The sequence below is a fragment of the Cibotium barometz genome, chromosome 55 (genome assembly GCF_041138505.1).
Source record: "Cibotium barometz isolate CiBa-2024 chromosome 55, ASM4113850v1, whole genome shotgun sequence".
NCBI lineage: Eukaryota > Viridiplantae > Streptophyta > Polypodiopsida > Cyatheales > Cibotiaceae > Cibotium > Cibotium barometz.
In genome coordinates this window covers 38,283,381-38,307,533 of record NC_141100.1, presented here as the reverse complement: position 1 = coordinate 38,307,533, position 24,153 = coordinate 38,283,381, and the positions used below count along the sequence as shown (strand labels likewise).

The 24,153-nt window shown below is 44.9% G+C and overlaps 1 protein-coding gene across 7 annotated transcripts; it reads right to left on the bottom strand.

Moving 5' to 3' along the window:
• Window positions 1-23: 23 nt before the first annotated feature.
• Window positions 24-22,317, bottom strand: LOC147607724 (uncharacterized). Of its 7 annotated transcripts, none has more exons than XM_086790895.1 (5): window positions 21,897-22,317; window positions 21,209-21,278; window positions 18,778-21,021; window positions 1,429-1,585; window positions 24-1,227 (listed from the first exon to the last, which is right to left on the bottom strand). In XM_086790895.1, the coding sequence occupies exons 2-5, from the start codon at window positions 21,212-21,214 to the stop codon at window positions 407-409; spliced, it is 3,228 nt and encodes a 1,075-aa protein (XP_086647021.1). In that variant the 5' UTR covers window positions 21,215-21,278; window positions 21,897-22,317; the 3' UTR covers window positions 24-406. The 7 variants fall into 7 exon arrangements, with proteins under 7 accessions (XP_086647021.1, XP_086647019.1, XP_086647020.1 ...); XM_086790893.1 differs by having other exon boundaries at window positions 21,209-21,261; window positions 21,841-22,311; XM_086790894.1 differs by having other exon boundaries at window positions 21,841-22,229.
• Window positions 22,318-24,153: the final 1,836 nt, after the last annotated feature.

Sequence of the window (24,153 nt, the reverse complement as noted above, 5' to 3'; positions counted from 1 at the left end):
TTGGGGGTTCTCTTGAGACTTAATACCAGTGAAGGCTCCAAATCTGTGTTTGCTGCACTAAAATGCAAAGGTACATCACCCATGTTGCTTGGTTCTATGTGGCTAATTTGTCTTCAATGCGTGATAGCTTGATGCAAATTTGATAAGTAGCTAGATATAGTTGGGTTGGGTTGGGTACGCGGAGCAGGGGGAGAGAGAGAGAGAGAGAGGGAGTGCTATGTATCCTGATTATTGAAGTTTTCTGCTTGATAAGAACCTTTACGAGGAACATGATGTGTTGATCTTGCATGATACGTAGATTAAAGCCACTAATACCCCATCCCCTCCATTCATGCCATGCAAGGCCATCTTGCCATCCCTGATGGACAAGGAATTATCCGCGTACGCACTCTGAGCTCGGTATACATCAGCATGTTCCATGAACTACCTCTTCAATCAAATTGTTTAGGATGGTTGTTTCTAATTCTTTGCCAAGGGCCTCAAGATTTTCTAGGAAGTCCATCCCCCACTCCATGGCAGAGGCCACTTCATGGTTAGAGGGAGATAGCTTACACATTTCCATCCAAATGGCATTCAATAGCTTTCTCCTTGGGGGCATAAAAGAGATTGGAAGCTTGATAGTGGTTGCTGCCCGACTATAATAGTCTACAAACATCTTCAGCAGGATTTCATTCAGAGAGTCAAAAATGAGGTGCCTGCTGCTAGCATCGAACAAGTGGTTTCCATCACCTGCTTGCACTGCCCCAAAAATGCCTTTGTAACCATCCTCAAGCTTCGAGAATAGATGAGGATCCAATGGTTGGCTACATGAATGCAAGTTCGACAAGATGGTGGAGGTGCTGCCATTAGTCAAACCTGAAGAAGCCAAAACAGTGCATATATAAAGCTTTTCCATCTTTCTTGGTGAAAGGCATCCATTCTGTGCAGCATCGACACTCCTGCTCTCATGATTTTTCCTGTAATGATCCGTTGCAACATTCGTTTTGACCGGAGGTAGAGTGCTTGCAGCTTTTGGTGAATCAACAACAGAAAGCAGTGAAGATACATCTGCTGAAACTGAAGGATCCACGTGGCCATACCATATGTGACATGGAGAAGCTCTTTCCAAGTGAATGTTGTCAATCCACTCTAAATCTTCGCCTACAGCTGCTTTTTCTGAGACATCCAGACCTCTTTCTAATGGCTCTTCATCTCCTTTCTTGAGAAGTTGCAGCCTCAAGTGCAGCTCTGCACGCAGCACTTAGCACAATTATACAGTAAAATATAAATTATACAATTCAAATGCACAGCTTGAATGAAGACAGCATTAATAAAGTAAACTTTTGCCATTTTCATAGAAGGAAGAACAAAACTTTGAAACATTATTTAGTACAAGATACTGACATTGCAACTTCAAACTGTGAGTCATTTCTACTATAAGATGCTTACCTTGCAACTTCAAACTTGCTGCACTGAAATCCACGGAATCACAAATGCTATTAGAATTTTCAGGGGAGATAGAATTCAGCATAGAACATTTGAAAAGATCGATTTCTTCAGCAACTGATATATCTGAATGTTTAGGATATTCCAGGAAGCTTTGGTGCTGAAAACAGAATGCAGGAATTATAGCACTCTCTCTCTCTCTCTCTCTCTCTCTCTCTCTCTCTCTCTATATATATATATATATATATATATATATATATCTATACACACACACACACACACACACACATAGATGTGCATGTTCCTCTGGAGTGTGTACCTCCTGAGAGAAGCAGCATCACCTGTGAAGGCCTGTGCTAGGGTTTTCTGGCCCCACGATGTTATTCGTGACCTCTGCTGCCCTCAGTCCTCAGTCCTCAGTCGTGATCCCTGTCCTGCGCCTGCCTATTGCAGCCATGCCCCCTCCTCAAGTTCTCCTATCCCTAATGTGCAAACACAAAAGGGAAAGAATGTAACCCCATCACAGCATGCACGCCTAGATAAAGGGAAAGCAAAAGCTGCCACAACAAGCTTTCATGCGGTAAATGCGAAAGATAAAGATAGACTTGATTCTGATGCATGGTATACTCCCAAAAAAACAAGAACTCCTAGATGGAGGCCTCTGGTGTCTCGCAATTGGACAGAGGGAGCTTCTACTCAAGCGCTTGACACTTCATGTAATATTACAAGAGTAGGTACGATGTGGACTGCGGTAGTGAGGTGATTCTTTGTTTGCTCACGGTGCAGAAACCTCTTTGCATAAAAATATGGTGGATGTTCAAGCTACAGAACGCTCTTTACATGGTGATATAGGCAGCCAGGCTACCATGCAAGTTGTGGTGTAGCCTTTCCTTTCATCCGTATTTTAAATATGTTCATACCAATCAAGTGTTTTACTTACAATATACAAGGCCTATGTGATGTACATAAATGGAGGCTTTTTTGGTCATATGTAAATACTATGCATCCCCATGTGGTTTGTTTGCAAGAACATAATCAACACAGTTTTGCTGGAAAACAAGGAGTCTTCTCTGGATATCATATTTTCTACGCGGGAACCCAAGCTTTTTCTAGCACTCTTATGATGGTGAAGCATGAGTTGCAGCCTATATTGGCTTATAATGATCCGAATGGTCGATGGCTTATGGTGCAATGTATGATTGTAGGAGAGTTGTATGGATTCGCAAGTGTTTATGCATCGCAAACTTTTGCATATAGAGCTACGATGTGGCGCTCCTTACAAACATATCCATGGATTTCAAATGCTTTTATTACAAGGGATTTCAATAATTCGCCTAACTTTCATGATAACACCTCTCACCACTCTCACATGATGTGTTTTGAAAAGCAAGATTGGGTTGGGCTCAAACAATTACTTTTCTAGATGCATGCGATTTGTGGACACAACTCATGCCACATTCAAAGGATCATACTTTTCATCATAATGCTCTTTTGCATTACTGGGCACCTTTAGACAAATGTATCTTCTCAATGCTCTACTTAGTATGATGCATACACATGTAAAATGTGGATTGATCACACATTGCAACTCTCTGATTATTCGCCGGTATGGCTTGGCCTATACTTAGCATGACTGACAATGACTGTCCGTCCGTTACGTTACAGAAGGTTACTTATGATTAATAATAGTTATTTGTTACATGACCATTTTGCTGATTTGGTTTGTACGGCTACACATCCCTTTGTCATGCATATGCAAGAGGACATAGATATTGCTTGGTTTAGTTTTGTACAGCGAATGCAGGTTGTGAGACAAGACTATGGCAAATGGTATCTGGGAGAGAATAGAAGACAAGTAGAGCAAGCCAAACTTGCACTGCAAGAGTACACTGAAATTAGCCAGCTTAGAGAGCTAAATAATGATGAACAACAACTCTTAACACAAACTGAAATTTGCCTTCACCATAATGATGAACGTAAGCTTGATAAATGGCAAGTTACGGTGAGACAGAAGCCATTACTTGATAAAGGTTGCTCATCAAAATCTTTTTTCAAAGGCTTGCATACTTTCAGACAAAAACAATGCATTGCAAGAGTCAAAAGAACGGATGGTACTTGGACATGCACGAAAACTCAGCTTGTAGATGCTTACCATGAATACTTTTCCCGCATGTTTGTTGCTCCTCTACAACAGATTATGCATGTCATCACACGGCAAGAGTCTAACGACATGGTTGAGCCCTTCTTCACAGATGGAGAATTGGATGATGCTATAAAAGGTCTAGGCAAATGGAAGACCCCAGGTTGGAATGGCTTGACTGTAGAGTTCTTTCAAATGTTTTGGAATATTTTGAAATTGCCAATTTTGCTTATGGTAAATCATTGTTAGAATGTTGGATAGTTGCTATGTTTTGCTGAAATTACTGCCCAAAAAACAACCTAGTGAAACTATATCAGATTGGCGTCCCGTCTCTTTAATGCCTGTTGTATATAAATTGGTCACCAAGATAGCAAATGCATCTATAGGTATTGAATATGCTAAGTATACGCAGCACGATGTTCTCATTGTGTAGGCTGACATAGCCAAGGCCTTTGACAAAATGCATTGGGATTTTATAGCTCAAGTGATGGATAGAATAGGCTTTGGGCCAAGAATGAAAAATGTCATTTTTTGGCTTTACCAAGAGGCAACAACTAAATGTATTTTGAGTAGTGAACTTTCAGCCTCTTGGCGTCTTGGGAAATCTGTTCGGCAAGGTTGTCCGCTTAGTGCGCTACTGTATGCCATAGCAACTCACCCAATGCTTCTTTACATGGACAAACTGACACAAGATGGGTAACTACATGGTCTCTCCATAGTAGATGGTACACAATTTGTGGCGCAAGCAATGCTCATGACTCTTCTTTTTTCCCAAGAATATGGAGGCTGATCTAAGGGTTCTCATGAAGCATTGTCCCTCTATGGTTTGGCTACAGAATTGCATGTGAATTTTGAAAAATCGAAGTCCCTTCCTTTGAAATTTATGATTGGAATCAGATATTATGGCCGGGTTAGATCCTCCCACCTAATGAGATAGTCAGGCATCTGGGTTAACCCATTGGCTAGGAGTTGTCTTTGAAGGATGAGACTCAATGGGTGATGGCCAAATTGCACTGTAAAATTAAGTATTGAAAATTATCTACATGGCCCTTACATGTGCGATTGCGGCTAGTGCAGTCAATAATAATGGCATATGTGCAGTTTTATCCTTTGCTCCTACCTTGGTCGCACAAACAAATTGATAATTTCATGTCTAAAGCAATGGAATGCCTATGGAAAACCAAAGCCGATGGAAAAGGGCTACATTTCTTAAGACAAGAACTCATATGTTCACCCAAAATGCATGGTGGGCTCAATGTCCTTAATGTTCATTATCATATACTAGCAAGAAAGACCACTCTTCTACTTGATTTTATATAGGAAGTCAAGCCACGGGCACGCATGTTGGTAGGTATGTGTACTAAAATGAGTATAGATGCATATGGGCATTGGATTATCAATTATGATGATATAGTCTTTGGACATTTTTCTAGTCATATTCCATATTCTTCTTATTCGACCGCTCTTATTCGAGATTGGCAAGCTATACTACATCATCTACATTGGTCCGTTAGGCCTCCAAATCAAGGTAACTAAATGCTGCTGCTGCAGAGTATTCATTGAAGCAAGGTATTTGATTGACCACTTGCTTTGTCTCATCCAAGAAAGGTCTACAATCTATCTACATTGGGGATCTGTCATGTACATGACATCGTAGATGAAAATGGTTATGTTTTCACCTTTCCACAAGCTATTAACAATGTAATTTAGGGATGCATCACGGGCCAATCTGGAGAGTCATTTCGGAAATGATGAAGCCGTTTCAGCCAGTCCCAATGCTTGAGGACACAAAGGCGTATTAATAGGCAGCTTCCAAGATACACTCCTGTTTCAAGTTACCAATTGTCTGCGGCAAAAGCTTACAAGTTGCTCTTACCGCCTCCATGGATTTGAGGATCATGCAAATCGCCTCTGGCATATGTCGAAATCTCTTTATTGGTGGAAAGCTTCTTTGAAAAGAATTTGGAAGAGTGGATTGCACCTCAAGGAATGACTATTTCTATGGAGATGTTTGGTTGGGGTATTCTCAGTTGGAACTTTTTTGGCACGGAGGCGTATCGCCACTGCATCTTGTAGGTGGTACTCCCATCCTAGAGAGACACTGCCTCACCTTCTTTGGTATTGCTTTCACTCTCAAGTTTTTCTGGATGATTTGTTTGGGCACCTCCGAGCTCGTTTTCTTGGGAGGAGTTTCGGACAAATGTTTTGGCTTTTTGGTTGCCTTTCTCCTGCACTCCCAGATTATATAGACTTCCTTGACTGGACTAGATTTTGGGCATTGCACCATGCTCAGAATCAGCTGCTCTTCTCTTGTGATACTATTCAGCTCTTTGCTTACTTCCGGAGAGCCCTTTCACAATCCCTCCGAGATTCTCATGAAATAAGAGGGCTTTCCTTCCGACAACTAGAAGTGTTTTCCCACTGTTTCTGAACTGAGTAGTAGTTGCCCCCCTCTGGGACAGCTATGAATGTACATTGTTTTTTTATAAGGAGACAGTGGTTTCACTAAAAAGTGTGTGTGTGTGTGTGTGTGTGTGTATAGATAGATAGATAGATAGAAAGAGAAAGAAAGAAAGTTGTATTAACGTCTTCAAAAGGCCAAAATGACCTATGAGACCAAAAGGTTACATCAAATCCATGAGGTACATAATCCTGGGTACAAAATAGTAATAAAGAAAAATAACAAAAATCTAGAACTTTAAAATCTGATCTAGGTACATGAGCAGAGAGCTCTCATATCACCCTAATACATCCCTCATGGGCCGCTGTGACACGGTGCTCAAGGTGGTAAAACTGAGCTGGCACGAGAAGGTCCTGCCAAGATGGGAGATGATTCTTTGTCCCCAGCGGGACGACTAGGTGAAATCCATGTCCTCTGAGTATCCAGTCTGACAATGTCCTTCTTGATAACCCTGTTCCGCTATGTGCGGCTGAGAGAAAATGACGGGGTCTCTATGCTGTACTGGAAGGGGGGGAGTGCCTCCATCTGCATACCGTGCATGCCAAACCAAGTGCCTACCTATGCATACCAGCACTCTGTATCTCCCTCAAGTGTCAACTGTCTCGAGGACTCCAGGGCTAGCCAGGGGTATCTATCAAGTGGAAGCTCCCATAGCCTATGCCAGTATGTCACTGTCTAGACACTGTCTAGAATAGAGCCTCTGTCACTATCGGTGCAGCCCCCATCTCTCCCCGCACAATCTCATGTGGCACTGATGGTTTACTCCTAATCATGCGTGAGATCATCGCCACACTAGGGGCCTCTCCATCGGCTTCCACCCATCATATACCTCCTCTGTATCTGTCTCGACCGGCTCTCTCCTCTGTCTCCTCCTATGGTATAAGCTAGGACCCCAGATGTGCAGGTGTAACTAGAGTATCAAATAGCCAAAGCTTCCTCCTCGCCTCCTGAAACTGTATCTGTGAGCATTGCCTCTCTAGCAAGCCAAGGGCTGCATATCCCCTCATCAATCTAGCGTCGGCTGCCTTCCGCATCGAGAACTAAGGTCCAGAAAAAGTGATCCCAAGGTATACATACGAGGTAACATACTCCATAGGCTCTCCACTGTATGTAAACTCTGCTGCAGATCTACTTATCCACTGTGAGGAGGTGTTAAAGATCATGACCTTGGTCTTTCCAAGGTTCACAGTAAGGTCCCGGTCCTCGCAAAAGGCCTGTAATGCATCCAAAGCCTCTGCAGCCCCTCTGGTGAATCAGAAATAAGAACAATATCATCTGCATACAAGAGGATTGGTATCAGGACTCCTGCCAAATGTGTTCCTGGTCTTCCCTGTCTGTCTATGTAATCCGAGATCTCGTCAATGTATAGACCAAATAGAGTAGGAGACAAGGGGCAGCCCTGCTTCACCCCAATAGTGCTGTGTATGATCTCAGAGTCACCTCCTGGAGCCCGTACTCTGCCTGTGACTGACTCATAGAGTGTAATGATCCCCCATAGCATCTCTACTGGCACTCCCATATCCTGTAGTCTCCTCATCAGTCTGGCCCATGGGACAGTATCAAAAGCTTTGCGGAAATCCACAAAGCAGCAGTATATCCATTGCCCGTGCGCTCTCCCCTCCTCAATGATCCCCCGTAGTGTAAAGATATGATCTAATGTGGAGTGCCCTCTCCTAAAGCCTGCCTGCCCCACTCCCATCTGTATCCTCTCACCTTTGGAAGCCGACTCCCCTGGCACTGATGAGTCTCTGTGTACAAGACCAAGTCTCTCCCTCTAAATGTCTCCTCGAACAGACCTGCATCTGTCCTCAAGGCGCCATTCCAGTTCCAAACCGCAATCTCTAGCTTGGTCTCATAGGTCTTGCACCGTCATTGGGCACATCGCTCGGTGATGATCACCCTCCCATCTCCGTACACTGCCCATTTCCCTGCCTTCCGTGCATCCAAGATGCGTGGCATGCATTCCCTCCTGTGTGCCACCTGTGCTAGTGTGAGATCGTCTTCGAGGTAAGTCTTTTCTCCTTTTAGTGCCCGCCTTTTGGTAAGGAATGCTTGCCTCGCCTCCAACCCCGCAAACTTGAGGATGAGTGCGCATTCCTTGGTGGTGTCTTTGCCCACCCTCCATGCCTCGACGAAGGGGGTACCAGCGATTTCCAGCTTTCTGCATAGTGCTATGGCGTCCTCTTTCGGCGAGGCTCCTTCCTTCCATCCCACCACTCTCACATTCAATGCCCTAATCTTCCTTCTTTTCTCCTCTTCAAGTGTGTCATTGATGATGTTTGGGGATGATGGTGGGTTCCGTTGCTTCTTGGCAACCTCAATCCAGCTGCCTGCTTCTTCCACTTGTTTCTTTGTCTTCTTAATCACCTCGGCCCATGTGGTTGCCTCGTTTGCCTTCTTCTCCTCTTGTTCCTGGAGGGTCTTCAATTGCACTCTAAGTGAATTCAGCTCATCATTGAGGGATAGTTGAATCTCTCCTTCTTCGAATTGAGTACGTGCCCTCAAGGTCTTTGTGTCCAACATTTGGACCATTTCCTCCTGCACCTTGCTTAGTTGAGTTGCTATGTATGCCTGCATGTCTACCTTCCACCTATCCATCTCCTCTTGCATGGAGACACGCAACTCATGCCCAAGGTCATCACTATCCTTGTTCTCCCCAAGTATCTTTTGTAGGTGCCCAATGTCAGTGTCCTGCATTTTGCATACTTCTCTCATGGTGGTCAGGCATGTTTTGATATGGGGGTCGCCGATCTTCTGTGAGCTTGCCCAAATCGAGCTGTATTTCCTCTCCTTCTCACCTCTAGTCCTTGTTGTCGGCAAGCTGTCCATGTTGGACTGAAGGGGTCCCCCTTCTAGTACTGAATTTGCTCCTCAGCTGGTGGCCCCCATAGATGGCTAGCTGCAAGTGGGGAGGCAAGTAGCAGCAGGTAGGTATGTTGCTGCCTTGGGCGCCTGAGCAAGGGCGGGTGGGGAAAACAAGGGCGCAAACAGAGAAGCAAAGCAAAGCAAAGTGGAGCTCTACTACTAGGAGAATGCAAAGCTATATGCATGGAGTAGACAATCATGATATGCAACCTAGCTAGCTCCATCCTCTACCATACTGGGGGTATAAAATGGTATACATCAATGTATAGGGAGAGAGAGAGAGAGAGAGAGAGAGAGAGAGAGACGTCACAAAGAAATTAGAACAAGCTTGTACCGGAAGCTTTGATGCTGAAAACAAAATGCAGGAATTATAGCTCTCTCTCTCTCTCTCCCTATACATAGATGTGTATGTGTGTGTGTGTGAAAGGTGACACATCACAAAGAAATTAGAACGAGCTTTTATACTGGACCATTTTCTTATAGTGACTGCGAATGAGTTAATCCAAATGAAACCGGCCTCTGGTAGAAACCAAAGTGCGGTAGACTAGCAGTCCAACTGACATGGAACACATCATGCATGGTCCAACTGGAGGTAGCTTTAGCTTTATAGATCTTCTTTAGAATGGGAAAAGGTTCAAAGCTCCAAAACGATAACTTTGCGCATCACTTGCCCACTTGTTTCAACCTTTGCTTCATAATCCGTAGATATGCCCAATCTCCTTCCAAGAAGATCACATCTCTTCTGTCCTTGTTGACCTATCGAGTATAGGCCTTCTGCACTTTCGCCAACCTATCTTTCACAAACTCCAAAATCTCCTGGTAAGACTCCGTCAATCTGTTAGCTTCATGCACTAAGGACAATGTCCTGGTCAAAAAAGACTGGAACGATCTTGCAAAAGCTGCCTCATATGGAGTCCTGCCGATAGCTAAAGAAAAAGAGTCATTCAATACAACTTGAACTAAAGGAAAAGGCATTCCCACTTACCTTGTTGGTCGCCGACATAACACTTGAGCAAGTCGAACACCAATTGATTGTAAATCTCCGTCTCAAACATCTTCGACGGTAACGTTAGCCCTACAAGGAATAAGCATAATAAACTTGCTAAAACGATCAACGATCGTCTAACATTGAGTATTACGCTTACTTGGATTGGGAGGCAAATTCGTCACAAAATCCATAGAGAGATCCTGAAAAGGCCCCTCAAGAATTGGCAATGGTTATAACAACCCAATCTTCTTTCCACCATGGGGAACTTTCATCTTTTGACAAATCAAACAATGTTGCACATGTGTGAACACGTCTTGCCTCATTCTTCGCCAATAAAACTGCCACTCTAACTTCTCCAAAGTCAAGTTCATGTCCCTATTGTTGGAGGAGAATGACTCAAACACAAGAGCTTGCAGCCAAGGAAGTGCAGAGGAGATAGAGAAGAGTGAGAGAGAGAGAGAGAACTCACACAATGCTCAAGAATATCTTGATTGTCTTGATGAGGCTCAAGGGAGACCTCGTATTTATAGTGATACAAGGGTATGGGCGGGCGCCCAACTTATGGGGCGCCCGGCGGACCAAATACAAAGAATGCCGTTACAAGGCCCAAATGGGGGCCAAATGTACAAGTAAATATATGGCCGCGAAGCTCTCGAAAAGAGCTACGCGATGATCAAGGTCCGGAGGCGAAACTGGGACTTTATTCCCAACAACCTCCCACTTAAAGGGCCAGTGAAGCTCCTCTAAGCTATGTAACTCCCACCCGCTGTAGACACATATCAAGCTGTGCTTTTGGCAAACTTTTGGTGAGAGCATCTGCAGGGTTCTCATGAGTGCCAATCTTGACCAAACTGACCAAACCATCATCTAGCACTTGTCTGATGAAGTGGTACCGTACATCAATGTGTTTGGTACGAGCATGAAACATGGCATTCTTAGCCAGGTATATGGCACTCTGGCTATCACAACCAAGGACCGGAGCCCTCTCTGGCAATCCAAACTCTGTGACAAGGCGTGCTAACCAAATGGCCTCCTTAGAAGCCTCTGTGACGGAGATGTACTCGGCCTCAGTAGTAGAAAGTGCTACTATCCTCTGGAGTCTAGAGCACCAAGAAACAGCACCACCTGCAAGAGTATAAATGTACCCACTAGTAGACTTGCGGGTATCAGAATCACCTGCCATGTCTGAATCACAATAACCCTGCACCTCAAGTGGACCTTTACCATACATAAGGCATTTCTTCTGTGTCCCCTTCAAGTACCTCAAAATAGACTTTATAGCATCCCAATGTGCTTTGCCCGGGTTGGACATAAAACGACTGACTACTCCCACTGAATGAGCAACGTCTGGCCGTGTAGCAACCATAGCATACATAAGAGATCCACAAGCAGAAGCATAAGGGATCCCACGCATAGTACTGGCTGCATCATCATCTTTTGGGCAATCATCCTTGGATAGTTTAACATAGGGCTGCAATGGAGCACCCAAAGGCTTAGAATCAGCCATGTTAAATCTATCAAGGACTTTCTGGATATACTTCTCCTGCGTGAGGAAAAGCAACTTCTGTGCTCTGTCCCGTCTAATCCGAAGACCCAAAATATGTTCAGCTGAACCCAAGTCCTTCATAGCAAAAGCTGACTTCAGCTGGTCCTTAAGAGCTTCCAAAACGCTCTTATTCTTCCCGGCAAGAAGCATGTCATCAACATACAGCACAAGTATCACTGGGCTGCCATCTGCATCAGTTTTAGTATACAAGCAATGATCTGCATGGCTACGATTAAACTTTTGGTTAAGCATGAAAGCATCAAACTTTTTGTACCACTGCCTCGGGGCTTGTTTCAGCCCATAGAGACTACGCTTCAGCTTACAAACCAGATGTTCTTTGCCAGGAATGACAAAGCCTTCAAGCTGCTTCATATACAGCTCTTCATCTAAATCACCATGTAAGAAAGCTGTCTTTACATCCATCTGATACAGTTCTAAATCCAAAACAGCAGTGAGAGCAAACAAAACACGAAGGGTGGTCATTTTGACCACAGGAGAGAAGACCTCCTGAAAATCAATCCCTTCCTTCTGAGCATAGCCCTTAGCAACAAGGCGGGCTTTATACTTAGGCTGGCCGTCAACTGTCTTGACTTTGTACACCCACTTGTTAGGAATAGCCTTCCTTCCTTTTGGCAACTCAACCAAGTCCCAAGTGTCATTTGCATGTAGAGACTTAATCTCCTCCTGCATAGCATGCTCCCACTTGTTTCGGAGTTCACAAGACTTAGCCTCTTTGAAAGTAAGAGGCTCACCCTCATCTGTAAGCAAAACATGTTGCAAAGAGGGATCAAAACGCTGAGGTTCCCTCCGAAAACAAGTAGACCTCCGTACCCAATGATCATTGGCTGGTTGGGGGTCAATATCGGGAGGAATCATAATTTCAGCATCAAAAGGCTGCGGGTTTTCACGATCAGCCTGATTTTCAGCATATAGGGGTTGCTGCCCTACACCTCCAGGAGCATGAAGCGGCTGTCCAACCTCTTCTGGCTCAAATATCACGGACTCATTATCTTCAGCCCTTTGTGAAGCATCCTGGGGCTCATTTTCAGCATCAATGGGTGGCTGCCCTTGCTGAAATTTGACCTTTTTCTGATCACCATGAGAGGCAAAAACATTACGGAGCAGCTTTGCCTCATAAAATACAACATCCCGGCTGCGAACCACTTTGTTGGTTGATGGCAACCACACACGGTAGCCCATCTCACCTTCATCACCGTAGCCAACGAAGGTGCCCTTCTCGGACTTAGCATCAAGCTTGTTCCGGTCTTCCTTGCGGATATGCACATATGCATCACAACCAAAGATGCGTAAGTGGTCATATGAGGACGGTTTGCCAGACCAAACCTCCTCAGGGATTCCACCTTTCAAAGCTGTGTGTGGAGATCGATTGCAAACATGAACTGCAGTTTTCAAGGCTTCTCCCCAAAAATCCTGAGAGAGATTAGCTGTGGACAGCATGCATCGAATTCTTTCACACAGTGTACGATTATACCTTTCAGCCACACCATTTGAAGAGGGGCTATAGGGGGGTGTAAGTTCCCTCTTAATGCCATTATCATCACAAAATTTCTGAAATTTAGTACTAACAAACTCACCCCCATTGTCAGTGCGTAAGCATTTAATCTTCACTCCAGTTTGAGTATGAACAAATGCATAAAACTTTTGAAATGCAGCAAAAGCATCATCCTTAGATTTCAACAAAGTGATCCATACTTTTCGTGAGTGATCATCCACAAAAGACACAAAGTACTTTGAACCACCTTTAGATTTAATGGGCATGCTGCATATGTCAGAGTGGACCAAGTCCAACTTTTCAGCCTTGCGAGAGGCACGAGAGGAGTAAGAACTCCTATTCTGTTTCCCATACAAGCAATCATTACAAAAATCAAGCTTGCTTCCTTTTGCATCAAACTTGTTCAAGGAGGACAAAATGGAGAGACCCTTATGGCTCATGTGGCCAAGTCTCTTATGCCAAAGCTCCATGTGGGAGCGTACCTCTGCAAAAGCAATAAACTTACCAGACAAAGCCTGACCATGAAGGCTATATAATGTTCCTTTCTTGCATCCTTTTGTAATCAGCCTTGTGCCTTTGGTCAATTTCCATGTGCCATTTCCAAATATGGCCGTGTATCCCAAGGCATCAAGCTGGCCCACTGACAGGAGACTGGTTTTCAAACCAGGCACATACCTTACATTTGGTAGCACAAACTCACTACCATCCTGCAAAGTCAAATTCACGGTGCCCATACCTTCAATATTGCAAGCATGATCATTCCCCAAGAACACCTTTCCTCGGGAGCCTGCAGTGAAAGTTGCAAAACACTCCTTGATAGGAGCTACATGAAAAGAGGCACCCGTGTCAATAATCCAAGTCTGTGAAAGCACATCAGATTCATACATCAAGGCATGAATAACATCTGGTTCTGTGACATGCAAGTTATGAACATCAAGAGCATTAGCAGAAAAAACACATAGCACATCATCCGAGTCAGACAGTTCCTCTATGACAACACCAGAGGCCACATTGGCCTTGCTCTTGTCCTTTTCGAACTCTTCTGCTTTGCTGGAATTACTCTCTTTTTTGAAACACTGGATTTCTTCTTCCGGTCCTGCTCCATCTTGTAAAACTTGCAATCTGGCTTCTTGTGGCCTTTACGACCACACTGGTAGCATGTAACATCAGACTGCTGGCCCTTGCTCTTGCTTCTACCCTTTGAATTTGTAGTAGTATTTCCCCGCTTGGTCGTCCTACGTCAGACATTTGCAGAACCGCTAGTCTCTGAGGTCTTCCTCCGGATATCTTCATTGAGAATAGCACCCCTGACTCCATCAAAAGTTAGGTTGGGATTTGTCCCAAGTGACACCACAAGTGTTTCCCAAGAGTCAGGCAAAGTAGTGAGCAAAAAGATAGCTTTCAACTTATCATCAAAAGCAGGCAATCCAGAATCCTGCATCTGATTAAGCACCCCTGTGAAAGTAGTAATATGCTCTACTGCATTCTTAGAATCATCAAGTTGCATATTCATGAGTTTCCTGATGAGATGTACCTGGTTCACTGGCATGGTGATCTCATAGGTGCTTCTCAGCTTCTCCCAGACGGCATAGGCTGTTGTCAGCCCTTTGAGGTCTACAAGAACCTCATCAGCAACAACCATCTGGAGATAGGCAACGGCCTTTCTGTTCAGGATTCCCCATTCATCATCTGTCATAGCAGCGGGTTTGAACTGCTCAAGTGCAGTATCACATTCCCGCAGATAGAGGATATTCTGAATCCTTACCTTCCAAAGATCAAACCCAGTGCCTGCAAACTTCTTAATCTCTAGTAGACCCTTAAGATCACTTGTAGACGCCATGACTTATCAAACTGACACTTCAGAAAGTAAACAATAGCAAGATGTTATGTACCAGATATGGGTTGAATGTAGGATGCTCGTAGATTGATGAAACAACTTCAAGTGAAGGAGACGGCGGAAGAGTATCACCGGATGTCGATGTAAACCCGAGGGGCAGTATGTTGCTGTCTTTTGGGGGTTGCTCGTAGATCCTGTCTGCTGGAGGCAACGTCGGCTGCTGCTTGTGGCCGTGGGGCTGCTGGCTGCAGCCCGGACTGCTTGCTGGTGGCCTTGGGGCTGCTGGCTGCAGCGTTGGCTGCTGCTGGTGGTCGTGGGGCTGCTGGCTGCAACCCTAGCTGCTGCTGGTGGTCGTGGGGCTGCTGGCAGCAGCGTTGGCTGCTGCTGATGGCAGCCGTACAGCAAGGAGAGAACAAGGCAGCAAACGCTGCTGATTGCAGCAGCGCAGCAGCAGAAACGCAGCAAGGGGGGGCAGCAAGGGAGAGGAAAACGCAGCAGAAGGGCAGCAGGGGTGGAGCAGAAAACGCAGGAGAGGGGAAGAGCAAGAAAAAACCACAAAAGAGGCTCCTGCGTTAAAAAGAAAAGAGCAGCACTCTAAAAAAAAACGCACCAGATTGATGATAGAAGGGAGGTGTTTGACGCGAAAAACGCAGACGATCCCGTAGTCAATTGGTGGAAGACACCTCTAACTCCATAGCTTCTGCATACAGCTTCCCTCCATAGCTCTGATACCAGTTGTTGGAGGAGAATGACTCAAACACAAGAGCTTGCAGCCAAGGAAGCGCAGAGGAGATAGAGAAGAGTGAGAGAGAGAGAGAGAACTCACACAATGCTCAAGAATATCTTGATTGTCTTGATGAGGCTCAAGGGAGACCTCGTATTTATAGTGATACAAGGGTATGGGCGGGCGCCCAACTTATGGGGCGCCCGGCGGACCAAATACAAAGAATGCCGTTACAAGGCCCAAATGGGGGCCAAATGTACAAGTAAATATATGGCCGCGAAGCTCTCGAAAAGAGCTACGCGATGATCAAGGTCCGGAGGCGAAACTGGGACTTTATTCCCAACACCTATGACCGCCTGCAATGGCATCATGGGCATCATGGAGAAGAGTTGCCTAGAATTGTTTCAATACACAGGTAACTTTTGTAGAAAAGCCAACTGTCGCATATCAAGAAGTGGCATGCTCCTGTGGCGTCCAATGCTTGTTTCCACTGAGTATCGAATTCCACGGAATCCACGTACTTGTGCTTCATCTCGTCTAGTCCTATACTAGCGAGATCCATCCGTGTGAATTGGATGTGGGACACGATTCCTTTCCTGCTCAAGGCGTTAGCCACTAGCTTGGCCTTGCCTCGAAGATACTCGATCATTCCACCAAACTCTTGGAAAATCTGACTCTAGCGGTGCTGGCAGTCACTCCAATTCACGCTTGGCATCATTTGAAGCCAAAGCAAGGCTTGGTGATCTGTGCGAACCTCAAAGTCGTGCCCATAAAGGAAATGCTTCCAAGAGATCTGGGATCCAAGAGGACACATGATGCTTCTCGTGTTCCCTCTGAAGCGTAGCCAACCTGTGTCTGATAGCTTGCCGGAGCCCCTTCTTTCTTGGCCAAGGCAACAGAATGATAGTGCTAGCTAGTCCTCTCCAAAGCCAAGGCAAGCCTCTCCTAGGAGTCAAGATGATCACAATGCCTCCAAATCTCTCAAACCTCCATAGAGGTCTCTGCATCCTAATAGAGAGAGTCTCGGATGCGAGCACGGGGTACACCCTTTTGCCTCCCAAGTTCCCTGATGCACAAGACAACCGATCTTACCAGTTTTACCACACTGAAACATATCCGATTTGTGCTCCTGCAAAAGCAACACATCCATAGGTCCCCCTGTAATGGCAGGGTGGAGCTGATCCTTAACAAGACCCTCCCTACTGCGCGTGGGAAGCCTCCCTAGACCCTGCACATTCCATGATATAATCCTCATGGTAAAGAGGAGGTTTTGATTCCAAACCTATGCAATTGCTTGGCTGGAGTCTGGCCCCGCCTCTCATAATGTTGTAGAAGGAAGTAATCCTTGGAGCAAAGTCCAATGTCAGCATTTTCACTCTGTCCTGGACTCTACACAGTCTCTGCATACATGCGCAATGCATGTGTGCCCTGCAGGACATCCTGGCATATATTCTGTTGAACATCATGCAAGGCCTCATAAGATGGCAACGTGTCCTATGCATCCATACCAAGTGCATCTTGCATATTGTCCATCCCAAGCAAGGAGGACTCAACATAGTCATTCTGCCCTGATGCAACATCCTTTTGCGAGGATGACTCCGCAAACTCATCACTCTAACCCAATACATCATCTTTGAGTACATCGTCTTTTGGGAAGGGCCCTATCATGTGCCCCAACGTTCCCACCTGGAGGGCGGCCGTGAGAGATGACCCGCCACTCCTAACAAAAGGCTGGCCGAGGCATCACTTGGGGAGCGTGTTTGCGCCGCTGTCTACAACCCCTAGCCCTAGGGCAATCCCACACAAAGTGGCCCATCTAGTGATAGACACGGCACTGCTCGGGTCCGGCTGACATCTCCATACGTTGCTTCGAGGGACCATTAGGTCCCAGAAGCAACACAAAATCCTCAAAAGGATCAATGTCACCAGCCAACACCATAACCTTGGGAACAGCATCAGCCGAGGCAGTGACTACCTAGGCAGCAGAAGTGGGAAAAGCTAGGATGGTGGACAGTTGTAGGACCGGCCCAAAGGCTGCCCCAATGGCCTCCAACAATGGCCAATAAGCATGAGGAGGACCTGTGAGTAATATGGTAGTGGTTCTCGTCTCCTTCCACAGGGTTGAAGTAGCTAATGTAGGGTAGCAAGAAAATCTTCCTTGGGCCCAAAGGGAAAGGACTACCCTTGAGCACTTCTGAGGCTGCCTCCTCTCCATCAAAGTCTACTTGGAAGAATCCTCTCCCAAGTAGCCTTATATCTTTGAAATGGAGTGTGGAGTCGGAAGGCAACGCCGCTAGTACCTAGCCGCAGGCCTGGATATTGAAGGGGTGAGAACAAAAGATTTTTCCAACAAGTATCGTCTTGGAGTCTTTCTTAATTTCGGCGAAGACGGTCGCAAGCTCATCTTGTGAAAACTGGATGGTTCACCCGGCCGGAGGGGGTTGATTAGCCATGATGCTAATCGGAGAGAAAGGCCGACTTGAAACCTGTTTAAGAGTAATCCATTCTTGAGCAAAGAGGAGGAAAGTGCAGCCAAGAGAAGGGAGGCGGAGGGGAAAGCAGGAAGGAAAGGCAGCAAAGAGGGCAGGGGCAGAAGAGGCCAGGCAGCACGGGCAACAGAGGAAAGCAGGGGCAGCAGGAAAATGGGGGCAGCAGGGAAGCAGGGGCAGCACAGGCGGGGAGGAAGCAGGGAGCAGCAGAGGGGGGGGCAGCTAAGTGGAGGGGGGGGGAGGGCAAGGAAGCCGGGGCAGCTAATCAGCAGGCAGGGCAGAGGGCAGCGGGAGAGGACAGGGGTGGGCAGAGCAGGCACAGAGCTGTGATTCGTTCAGGTACGGGGGGGAGCTCGCGTCCCGCTCGTGTTTAACACACAGTACAGATTCTTACAGAATCCAGATAAGTGCCACTATAGACTTATAACATATGAGTTCGAGAAGGGGGACATTGGTTTCTTGCTCCCTTTGTAGGTGTCTCCAAGATAGAAGGGCAGAAGGACATCAACAGTGATAAGCTCTGCTTGATGTGCTTGAGGAGCTCTACATTGAGAAGAAATAAGTTTCACATGGTGAAGTTGAGAAAAGAGTCCTCAAGTAAGCCTCAAAACTCCCATTTCTTTTCTGGCCTGGTTCTTTTCATGTAACTACCTTATTGCTTTCTCAACTGAGGGCATGCTAATACAACACCAATACTTGCAAACAAACTCTGCAAATGAGGAATACTAGCACACTCTGGAGTACAAACGAAAAATCCTAACTTCACAAAAGATTCAAAAGAATACTCACAGGAAAACCATCTGTAAGGATTGAACTGGCCTGTGCACTTTGATGCCAAGGGTCTGCTTGAACAACACATTTAGTTCTTGCCGTCTTGATATCTTCAGTTTGGCTGTACAATTTAAAAGCAGCATCTGTTTCATATGCCTTCTCGAGCACACCATTGCCATCTGCTGACAGTGGCAATGGACTGATACACGCTTCACTAGTTACCACCTTCCCTGTGACAACTGCGGAGATGTCTTCCTTCAGCTTGGTCTCACATTGTTCAGGAGAGGAAAAAGCTCCTCTAAAAATTTGCTTTTTGGCACCTCTCTTAGAGCTTGAGGCTAGTCTTCTACTTCTGGTAAGAAGTGACTGCACAGCAACATCAACTCTTGTCTTGTTTGTTTCAAGCAAAAGTTTGCCCAGCCTCTCTGCATAGTGAACTTGTTTTGTCCTCCTACTTCCTAGACCCTTTGATGGCATATGTTTACTGCTCTTATCAGCATGATTAGTTGGATCAACTATGCAGTTTTTCAAGAATTTCACAGCACCCACTGTATTCTCACCATGAGTGCCCTTCACATTTGTGATAAGGCTGTTGTATCCATGAGGATGACTTTTGTTCGAGCTGTTCAGAACAACCGTGAGTTTTTGTGAACTTTGATCACACGTACTGAACAAAGGGGCATCTTCCACTTCTGATAATGTCAAGCCCTGGCAAAAATGTGGAAGGGATTGCTTCAATTTTGTTGCGTGGTATGTCTTTTCCTTCTGAACGTTTTCACTTGACACACTTTTCAATTCAAAGCCCCTTGTCGCCTTTGGCATTGCACCAGAATCAATCCTTGTAGCAATGCCGTGATCCAAACACGGTATCATATCCTGAATGGACACTTTTGTGAGAAAACTTGCCGCCTCATTGAAAACAGATTTCTTAAGCGTACTTTTACTCCTCGTTCTTACACCCCCAATGATACTTCTGTGTGTCCTCTCCCTACCAAGAGCTTCTCTCACCTGCTTAGCAGATTCCCGGGCCTTTTCTCTGGAACAGTCCATATCATTCCCATCAGTGTCCTGATATCTCTGCCTTCCATGCATGACCTCTGCCATCTTGGCCCCTCCTTGCACCTTTGTCAGCTTCTCTGCAAGTAACTCGAGAACATCTTGAGAGATGTCCTTAACAAACTCCCTACCATAGGCGGGAGCCAACCTATTAGTTGAGCATCCAGAACCAGTTTGTTTGATCTGATGATGAGATTTACCTGAGCTTGGTCTCAGCAATACTATTTTAGTGGGAGATTTAAAGGTGCCGCTTCTCATCCTGAAGGGCTGGTTCTTTTCCTGTTCACAATCAAGCAGATTCTCATCCAGAAAAAGGGGCTTCTCTATCAAAGTTTGTTGCATCAAAAGCATGTTTTTATCTTCCCTGTCCTCCGAATGCAGATCCATTCTAAAGCTTCTGAGAGGCTTTGTCCAGCCATCCACTGACACTTGTTCCCCAGAGTCCAGAGAGTCTGAAACGTGATTTGGCCTTTCTTGAGACACGGAGACTTGAGAGCATGACTCGTTCATACAGTTCCCTTTTTCTATGTGTCTAGCAAACAAAGAATTTGGCTGTTGAATAAAGTTTGAAAAAAACTCCCTATTTGACTGCAAAAATTTCATAGCTTGTACAAACTGTTTAGAGCTCTGACAGCCATCCGATGCAGCTCCTGGGCTTGCAGGTATGCAAGTGTCGTGTGGATGGGATTTCTTGATCTTTTGTAATGCTTGCACTTTGGCAGTAACTATTTCATGTCCAACTGATTCCGGCAATATTGACCTCGAAGTCCAAGCATGCAATCTTTGCAACTCTTCCATGTCTTCTCTAAGCGTATGATGCTGCTTGTCACTTGTATCATCATACAACGAATCAAAACACTTCACATTGTCTGCATCGGCTTCATGTTGCCAATATGATTGACACTCTTCTTGTGCTTGCTGCCAAATGGAGGATTCCACTGCCTTCGTAGAATGTCTCGAAGAATATGAGAGTTTCTCTTGATCACACTGCATATCTATATGGGGATTTGACATATGTTTTCCAAGAGTAGCCACCACCTTTGATGGTTGTGAAAGTTTTGGTTCTGTGGGCAAAGGATCAAGCCCCAGCAGCTGGGCAACCACATTTCGAGAACGACTTTTGGGTGCGGTTCCATGGGCAACTAAATCATTCTTCAAAGAATTCGCCTCCTTTGAAACCACATTGCTGTAAGCCTCACATATGAACTGTACAAAAAAACCTTTCATCTTTCAAAGTAGGCATCTTAGAAAACTGCTAGCACCTTCATGAACAGCACAACCCTTCCTCCCACCCCCAACCCCAACCCCAACCCCCCCTCTCCTTGTTTTTTTTATAATAACCCTTCTTCCCTCTTCTTTCCATTAATAACTTAATAGGTAAGGACCAACATACTGTCATTTTGTGGCTATTTCTTCTGAACACTTTCAGCTTTGTTGGCAGTTACTCTGAAACCACAAAAACACTGAATCGGGGGTAATTATGCAAGAATATAGCATTCAAATCTATAATTCGTAGAAGGAAATTCAAATGAACTAAAGCAAGCTTGCAAAAAGCCTATCTCAAAAGTATCAGCACAACCATGACAAAACACATACGAATCAATGGCGTGCCCTTCTCAAAACGAACAAAGCCAGAACCAACTGAAACGGAAGACATTCTTTTTTTTTTCAATCTCAAAAAAAGGTAAACGTTTTTCTACATAGACAAGCAGTAGACAAACATGCCATAGGATGTCTAAGACTCCAACGGTCTATTGCTGGTGTGCAATTCTTTAGATGCTGTATGTTTGTGTGCATTTCTTTAAATGCTTAGCCTATCCTGCCAGAAGAGCACAATACAATGACAGGAGCATGCGGACTAGATGAAGAGAGAATGAAAAAAGTTGGTGACGAAAGGAAACAAGGGCATCAGCGTGAGTAACACAGTCACCCAAAAGGATCAAAGCACGCTGTGGCTTATGGGCATGAAACCTAAGATGTGGTCGCACATGAAATCCAGTGAAAGCCTTATACGATTATAAGGACCTTGAGCTTTCAGCGATGCATGATGATGAAAAGCTCACACAGGAGCTTGCATGTACTTGAATTGGAAGCCAATGCAAAGCTTCACGTGCGACCCATCGACTTCCACTGCATTCAAGGCATTTAATCTTTTCCAAACCACCGCCGCTGTGCACTGACTGCGACGGGGGATCGCTCTCTTAGAGTCTGCTGTGCAATCTTCTTCACGTGGTAAAAGCTGCAACTACAAGACGGACTGGACTGCCCGCTGGAGAATGGAAGCGGTAGTGTGGTTGTGGAGTGGCCAGGGTTAATCAGAGTCCACACAGCTGAGAGGGAGAGGAGGTTTTGGCATGCTATGCTGTCTGTGGTTTGCCCTCTTTTTTTCTTTTTTTGGGGCGGGGGGGGGGGGTGTTGTTTTGTGAGGGTGCGACAAACAACCGTCGAAGCATAATGCGCATGCGCGTTGCGTCTGCACACAGTGTGAGAGATTACGCCACAATGTAAAGTGCAGGAGGCAGCAATAGGAGGGGTGGGGGTAGGGGACAGTAGGGTCGCCTTGTCCTCCTACTCCTTTATACCTCCTGAGTCCTGCCTACACGTAACACGGCCACCGCCACACTGGGAGTTGTGCAGGGTAATAATAATAAAAAATTTGTCCAATGGAATCTTGCTTGTAAATGCTCAATCTTCAAATTATGGAACCGACGGTTCTACGGTTCTACCAACTCAACTACACTCCTTTCGGATCTCTCGAAAGCTTTGCTTACCTTCGAGTTCGGACGAGTCTTCTATAGAGGTCTTCTTCTTTCCTGAAAAAAGCATAGGTCCTTGACGATGGAGTGGTCTTAGATAGGTAGGCCACATGAATAGTTTGAATTGGAGCATCTTCGATTGCAAGGGCTTGCTCGAGGTTTGTGTAGACTATATATTTGATATAGTTGAAGAATGCCTTGTGGGTTGTATTGGTGGTTGGACATGTGGCACAACTCATGGTAGGTTGACTTCACTCGTCCTCGGTGTATGAGGTCTTCATGGCTACCAAGATGGAGTGAATCAAATCTTTGTTGATGGGGTAGTTGAGGTAAGGGGGTGTCATGTGTTATATTCTAGCTCAAAAATCTCCAAAATCCTAAGAAAAAACTTCGAAATTATAAAGTTTGTTAGTATATTGGAAGATTGTTTTTAGTGAACATCACTATGAGAGTCACACGAAAACTATTGCGCCATTTTTGCAGATAACTACAAGGGATGATGTGGTAAAAAATAGTTGGAGAAATTCCCACATTTGGAGGGAAAATTTGCTTCCGACCAAGGGAGGTCGATTAAGCAGGGGACATCTCCCAAAAAAAAAAAGGACCAACATGCAATTTGCATGATCTGACCTACATATAGTTACACACTTCCTTGGCCAAAATTATATGCATCATAGTCACCCCACTTTCCCATTACATATGGATAGGGGAGGTTGGGTAATAATAACAAAGTAGGCAAAAAGACATGTGATCACCTCTTAGGTTTTCATATTTGGCATTTATATTGTTGGAAGGCCTTAGTCTCAAACCTTTGTACATACCAAATAGTATTTTTATGCTTTTGGTAGGCCCAAGACTCTATAATTAGGCTTGCTATGTTTTTGGAAGGAGCTTGTATGCTCAAAGACTCAAAAAGCTATTAGGCTTTATTTTTGGAGCAACTTTTTGTAAATAGCAAGCATCAATATATTTAAATATGGGTGAGCATTACAAGGAGCCACACTCAACCCATGGGAGATTTAACCCAACCATGTGTCGATGGTGACTTCTTCACTATTTTTAAGCTTTCGTGGTTAATGTTATTTTGTTGAATTGTTTACGTAAGGTTTTGGTCTTCAATTTGTTCAAAGTCTGTGTTCTATTAATTTTTATGTTTAAGTAATTATTCTCCAAGTTGTCATAAGATCCTAAGAGTGGTATCATAGCTTGGGAGCCATTCAAGGAAAAGAATTCTTGGACAAAATAATAATAATTTAAAGGTAAAATTTTATTTGAAGCTTTTTGGAGCAAGGAAGGTTAGTCAAATTATTTTTAGAGAATTATAAAGCTTCATCAAATCAAAAGGAAGAATTACGAGAAAAGAAAGGCCTGCAAAAGAATTACGAGAAAAGAAAGGCCTGCAAAAAAGATGCAATGAAGGTACAAAGGGCTTTGGACAAAGGTAGGGATTCATTCAAAAATCCAAAGAGCAAAGGAGGCAAAAGCAAAGAGACATTTGGACAAAGATTCAATGGTTTATGGGAAAATTTTAGGCCATCGGATCAAGATTTGGATCAAGGGATGAGGTTTTAAGCCACCTTTA

Bases quoted from the DNA above. Each gene is read 5' to 3' on its own strand.
- LOC147607724 (XM_086790891.1), bottom strand. From the start codon at position 21,042: ATGAAAGGTTTTTTTGTACAGTTCATATGTGAGGCTTACAGCAATGTG. The intron at 1,586-18,777 runs GTGAGTATTCTT...TTCTGTTTTCAG, and splicing joins TCCTTACAGATGGTTTTCCT to CACCAAAGCTTCCTGGAATA. The intron at 1,228-1,428 runs GTAAGCATCTTA...TGCTGCGTGCAG, and splicing joins AGCAAGTTTGAAGTTGCAAG to AGCTGCACTTGAGGCTGCAA.